The 6,655-nt window shown below is 41.6% G+C and overlaps 1 protein-coding gene across 1 annotated transcript; it reads right to left on the bottom strand.

Annotated features, from left to right (window-relative positions):
* Positions 1–761: 761 nt before the first annotated feature.
* On the bottom strand, positions 762–1,464 carry LOC27206272. Its single transcript, XM_016170663.3, has one exon. The coding sequence runs from the start codon at positions 1,319–1,321 to the stop codon at positions 977–979; it is 345 nt and encodes a 114-aa protein (XP_016030000.1). The 5' UTR covers positions 1,322–1,464; the 3' UTR covers positions 762–976.
* Positions 1,465–6,655: the final 5,191 nt, after the last annotated feature.

Below are 6,655 nucleotides of genomic sequence, written 5' to 3'. Positions count from 1 at the left end.
AAACCCTACACAAGGTTTGGGGATTTGGGTAATGCTGAGCCATATTATTACCATAGACTAACAGAACCCTCAGAGAAGGTAAATAGAACAGGTGGCGAATTTAAACATCCAAATAAATGGAAAATTCAACCAATCATAGTAGCACAATTAATGATTAACCAAATTAACATACTCTTAATGCCAATTAACGTAATAGATGGCATCAATAATAAATACAGCGGGAAATATATAAAATGTTATTGCGTCCATTATAATATGTAAATTAGCTTTATAATGAACACAACCTATGTACTACTAATTTTGGTTAATTGCGCTCATAATTTAAATAAAGCGCCACATTAAACTAATTTAATAATTTAGGTCATATTAATACATATACCCTTCTTGCGCCCCTTTTGGCAAGAGTATTTGCAAATTACTTCAGCATATTGTCAGACATTGTTGCTGCCGCTGCCACTCAGGCCCATCTTCCAACTCCAGCTCCGCCTATCCCCAATCCCCATCCTGTCCTGCTCCATGGGCGTTCTACTACTTTGTGATAAATTTGGCGCCATTTAATGTTGCTGCAACACCCACGCGATCAGCGAATATTTATATTTTCCTTCGCAAAATATAATTTTTCAAGTGGCATGAAATCCGTTTCAGTCGCTATAGAAATCTGCCTCTAAGTAAAAATCTAAGTAAACAGATCAAAATTGCCTACAAGTAAAACATTTTAATAATTCCTAAACGAAAATGTTTAACGAAACTATAGAAACTATTTTTTTGAATTTTTTATTATGGCCAATAAATGCGCTTTGATTTGTGTACAAAGTAAGTGTTTGTTGCATGCATTAGATATTATTTAGACTATTGAAGAAGACTTGGATGTAGGGGGATATTTGAGGATTGGGTTTGATTTTTTTGCTGGCTCAATTGGCACATTGTCATTGACATGCTGGGATGTCAGTGGTTCCCTTTGGTCGCGGAGAACCAACTAATTGGGATTCAGCTTGACTTCAGCAGTGGCCGCGTTGAGGCGCGATTTGGTGGGAAGGTTGCGCTCCTTCTTCTCCACAAAGATCTGGTAGTGACCCTCGCCGTAGCCAAAGCCGTGCATGCTCTGGTGCATGGCAGCTGGGATGATGGTGAAGCCGCCGCGGCGCTTCTGGAGGATCTCCCTTTCCGGCAACTTGACCTCCTTCTCCTCTTCCTCGGCCGGATGAACGGCGCGGTTCTCGATGATGCAGAAGAGCTGCAGGCACTTGCGCATCACGTAGATCATCAGCAGGATGATCAGGTTGGTGGCAAACAGATGTTTGCGCGGCGCTAGGAATAACATCCTGGGCACTTGGCACTGGGTCTAACTATCACAGACTCAAAAACTCACGCTCTCAACGGACGACGATTCGGGGCTGACTATCGCTGTGGAAGGACATCGACGGAATGAAGGATTCACAGCCAAGTCGCACTATATATAGTATACCCAGAGAACCTATCTCTACCTAAGTACCTTCTGTCGGATGGCTAGGTAGACCAGTAGGTACCGCTGGTTTTCCACGGGTTAGGATTGTACCTTAGGGAACTACCAGGTAATGGTACACTGTATTTAGTCCTTCAGACAGAACGGCAGCGACCAAATGTGTTTATGATTTTGCGGAAAATATATCCATTCGGTATCGACCTCAACGACAGGCAACGAACGGACCATCAGCAGAAGTATCTGCATCTGTGGCCGTAAACACAGCATTAAGTTTCCTTCCACGGAACGGCAAGTCTGAGCAAGATGCTAACAAAGGTCCTGTGCGGCACAGCGAGAAATTTTAGCTAAAATAAAGTCCACACTTGCATGACTATATATCCAATGCTACACTGCAACCTTTTCTCTTCCATAAACTATTATTGCTAGTAAAAGTATCTTCATTCTTATTGCATGTCAATAAGTTTCACTTCATCTTCATATAAAAATTCGTGCATATAGTCAAGAAGTTAGTCTCTTGGGTTCTTATGCTTCCATCTACCAATATTTCATTGGCATAATATTATCTAAATCATCTTAAAATATATTTTTCAACAATCTGCTCCTTAGGATCTCTTCGAAATCCTCTTATCAGAATATTCACTCGTTTAAGCCCATCAACTTTGCCCCCGAGCCCCGAATCCCCGACACATTTTCGCCTAGTGCACTCCTCACATAGCCTGCTTCCTGCCCCATTGATGCGACTGCACCAAAGTGAATTTCCCCCGGCATTGTCGCCGGCTTCCCCGGCAGAAAAAGTGGCATAAATTCACAAATTGAATATAAATAAATTTCCTGCCAGGCAATCGAACCAAAAAAGGGAATAAATATGCCGAAGGAGGCGGCCACACACTCACTTGTAGATATAGATATAGATGGATAGATATGTACCCTGTAGCACGTGCCACGCCCAGTCAATTGAATTTGAATGTGCACCAAAAAGCAGGCTGGGCCATAAAAATGGCTAAAATATGTTGGCCAGCAGGAAAAGAAGACGGGAGAACAGCTGGCAGCAACCTCCATTTAATCAATAGCCAAAGTACCACACTCATTAGGAAAACTAAAAGTTTTTTCGCTTTTCACCTGCTTAAAATGCGCTCTGCTGCTGTCAAAAAAAAAAAAACTGGTAAAAAGGGGAATCCCCGAGGAGAAGCTGACCAAAGTTTTGAGAAAGACCTCGGTTGAAACAACCTCATTGGCCGCTGCGGCGACTTTTTGCTTTTTGGCTTCGATTTTCCGCACACAGTGCATCCCAAAAGTCCGGCACCAGCTGCGGCCCCAGCAATTTGCCATCATTTGTTGACTTAATCATTTGATTGCGTTTTTCTGCACGCGCTGATTGAATTTTCCAGCGCAACCGCAGCCCAAAAGGAAGTCGAGAGCCAAGGCGAAAGTTTTGGGCGTGTCTCTTGGTCGGGCAACTCTGCTGGGAAATCAAGCTAATTAGTTTAATTGATAGTTGTGACTCGGATCGCCCGATTTGGTTTTGCAACTTCACTTTGCCCCAGCGAAACACGCAAACAAATCTGAAAACTTTTCACCAAGGGAAGCACAAAATGGTTGGACAGTTGCAGACAGATGACGATATGATTGGGATAAAGAAAATATCTCTTCTCTCTTTGATTCAATTGCTTGATCGTTAAAGTTTTGACAGTGCAAATATTTAAGCATAGTTATGGTGATATTCAGAAGATGAATTTCATGCGTTAAATCATAAGTTGACTTGAATTTATATTGCCCACCATAAATCAACGAACACCTCATTCTAGCCACATTTCTCCTTGTATATTATTTTATTTCCCCCCCGAAAATAAATCAACAATCAATTGCAGATAAATATTTCGCCTCAATATTTATACGTGCCGCATGTGCCGGCATTAAAGATGAGTTTGGCAAGGACGCACAATAAATTTGGGCCACCATTCGCCGGTGTTTCTACATGAGGTGCTTTCGGTGCTACGTGACCGGCCAAGCTTTTCATAAATATTTATGATGCGCCACCGATCTGCATCCCAGCCATTGTTCTAACTGATTTTCCGCGCTGCGCATAGAAAACACAAAATAAAGTCAACAAAAAGTGAGCCTGGCTTTAACCTGCGCTGGCCCGCTGGCTGTTTCTCAGTTAGTTAACCGTGGCCAAGTCAGTCGACAATAAATTATGCATTAAAAAGTTCAACTGGCTTTTAATGTGCCGGGGTCCATGCTCCTTCAGCGTAATGATGCTGCGAGTATCGCGGAGTTTTTACACTTGCCAAAACTCGCAGTTGCATATTTATTAAACAGAATATATGTCACTTTAATTAGATAGTTCGTTGTTTTAAATGATTTTAGCTGTACACACAGGACATAGTGTTTTGTATATTCTGAATAGTCACGAGAGCAACTTGGTTAGGAACTTTTCCCAAAGTGCTTGTACGAATATATATATTTCCCTTTCCCTATCTGGGCTACCTGACGCCAAAGTTCGCCCCGTCAAGATGCCCCGTCTGGTTGGCCATTCTAAGGACATTATTCTGCAGTTGCAGCCAAAATTTATTCTAATGCGATTTGCATTTATTTCGCTTGGCGTAATCCTCGCTTCCCGCTCGACAGCAAGAATCAGGCTTAAATTCTATTGAAATTGCCATTTTCATTCGGTTAGACAACACTCTGCTGAACAGGCCAGTTTATGGCCTTTCAACTGACCATAATGCTAAAAACTGTCTGCTTACTTAGCTGAAGGATTGACACAGCCAACAGAGAGGCACGGGCAGACGAGACCATTAGCCAAAGGTACACAGCAGGCAAACTAGCAGAAGGAACAGGATCGGGAGTCCGAGGAGGAGGTGCATCTGCAGCTGCATCCATCAGACCAAACAATTTCCGTCAAATTTCCATGCGCCGACAAAAGCTTTTCACTCGAGTGCCAGACAAAAGGGCAGACCAGAAAACAGGAGCTCAGAATGCAGGATGCCAGGCTAACTGCCGAAGAACGACGACTATATATGCCCTATTTGCAGCCAATTAGATTACATGGCGCACTAATTATGTTTTAGTAACTAAGTTAATTAGAAAGCAGGAACTATCATCTAGCATTTACCCATTATCAATATTATCTTCCAATCCATTTAAAGGATATTTTCATATTCGGCAGAACTAGCCGGCTCGTTCGCCTGCTTGGCAGGCATTTTCAAAGCCCATTACTTTGCATTTTGCACCTAGCAACAATATTAGGGCGGAACACGTCACTAATGGGCGTGGCAGGCACCGCCAATGCCTTCACTTTGGCATAAATCCAGAAAATACCAAGTGTAAATCTTTGGCCAAGCGAGACGTGCAAATGATTCCGTGATGAAGGCTGTCATTCCGCTCAGATACTTTTGACCCGATTTCGACTTTAACATTGAAAATTAGTCGAACGAAATGAATTTGAAGACTAACGGTAATGAACACATTAAGAAGAGCTAACAAAAGTAGCTTTAAATTAAGTTCCAGTTTCAAAACCACATGTTAATTTGGTCTCATTCAAGGCACTGCCGCCGGAGGGGATCCGGAGTCATTAGCCAAGTTCGCCTGCATCCACCAATGTCATTCGAATGTCATTAGTGGCAAGAGGGGCGGACCGGGCGTCGTGTGGCAGGTGAACTATGTCCTGTGGCCGGGGCTGCATGCAGCTGCAGCGTAATTTGATTTCGCTGCGAGCCCCCAAAAGCCGAGCGGGTCGGTAAGGTGCTAACAGGATTCGGGATTCCGCCACTTGGTCAGCAGCAGATGCATTTGATTAAACGCCGCACGGGTGTTGCCTTTCTTGGCCAACCAACCATTTCGCATGGCCTCTGATCCTGAATCGTGTATCGTGAATAGTAGCATCTAGCCTTTGCCATTTTAATTGCATTGGAAATTAAAAAGGCTTTGCATACTTTTCATCGCCGGATTTATGGTTTCGATTCGTTATTTATGGCACTGGGCGAAACCGTCGCTGGCCACTCGCGGCAACACATTCAATTTGCAGTCCATGAAGATTTATGATTTGAGCCACAGCCCCGAGCGAGTGCAATAGGATTTTCAAATGGTTTCCATTTAGCAAAAACTAAACACATTTATTGTGTAAACTGTTGTCGAAAGAGGCCAATGGTTTTTTGAACATGTACTGTCCGCTGTGCCCAACAAAATAGAGCCAAGTTTTATCTCATCCCTCGAGAGCTAAATAAATATTTATTGATTTGCTCGTTTATTAATTTTTGAACCGATTGCAGGCTACGTAAAAAATGCCGTAAAGAACACACAAATCGAATTCATTTGCATTTTATTGCAATGTGTGAGTGCTCTTTTTCTGCCAATCTCATAAAAATTAATAATAAAATATGAAAAGTTGAACATTTTTTCGACCTATCTTCGGGGTTCGATCAAAAAGCAATATTCTGGAGTGTGTTTTATTTTCTGGTTTGGCATTATGAGGTTTGGCATGTTTGCATCAATTATTTGATAGTCACTTTTGGAAAATGAAATCCATAAATATTTATGTTTATTTGGGTAAATATTCGATTTTGTATGGGTGAGCACATTATTTGCGATATGAGCATTGTAATTTCAATGTTATCCTTGGTCTCTGTTTATTCGAAACCCAATAATTTGATTTAATTGGCGTGTCATTTAGGTTTTTTGTATATATAGTCTGTTGCTATATGAAATTTGTGTTTTTTTTTTAATGTGCGTTGAAAAAATGGCGTGCAGTTGTAACATAAAAAAATGCAGTTTAAAAAATTTTAGCTTTCAGAGAATGCATTCTTAATTAGTTAAGTGGCGACATAACCCATCTTAGTTGACTTGTTAATTTTTCAGCCGGTATATTTCAATATTTCAATCAATGCTTTCAGTTTTTTGTTTAACTTTTTAACCTTTGATCCGTAATAAATTTGTTGTTAGTACGCTCTTTTGTTAATACATGACATTGGGGCTTTGTAGAGCTTTTTCCCCGCTCACCGATACTGACTCTCTCATTCCATATCGCAATCGAAACTGACTAAGCATATATCTTCCCCCAAAAGCTTTCGATGGATCGTTCTTTTTAGTTCTCCCTTTAGAGTCTCTTTATAGGGTCCGTTCCCATTCTCTTAAAGCAGTTCTCCCGATTTCTGATTAGGAAACCCCGCTGATTAAAGTTCGGTCTCAGTTGGG

The sequence above is a fragment of the Drosophila simulans genome, chromosome 3L (genome assembly GCF_016746395.2).
Source record: "Drosophila simulans strain w501 chromosome 3L, Prin_Dsim_3.1, whole genome shotgun sequence".
NCBI classification, from domain to species: domain Eukaryota; kingdom Metazoa; phylum Arthropoda; class Insecta; order Diptera; family Drosophilidae; genus Drosophila; species Drosophila simulans.
This window is presented reverse-complemented; position numbering and strand designations above follow the sequence as displayed.

Bases quoted from the DNA above. Each gene is read 5' to 3' on its own strand.
- LOC27206272 (XM_016170663.3), bottom strand. From the start codon at position 1,321: ATGTTATTCCTAGCGCCGCGCAAACATCTGTTTGCCACCAACCTGATC.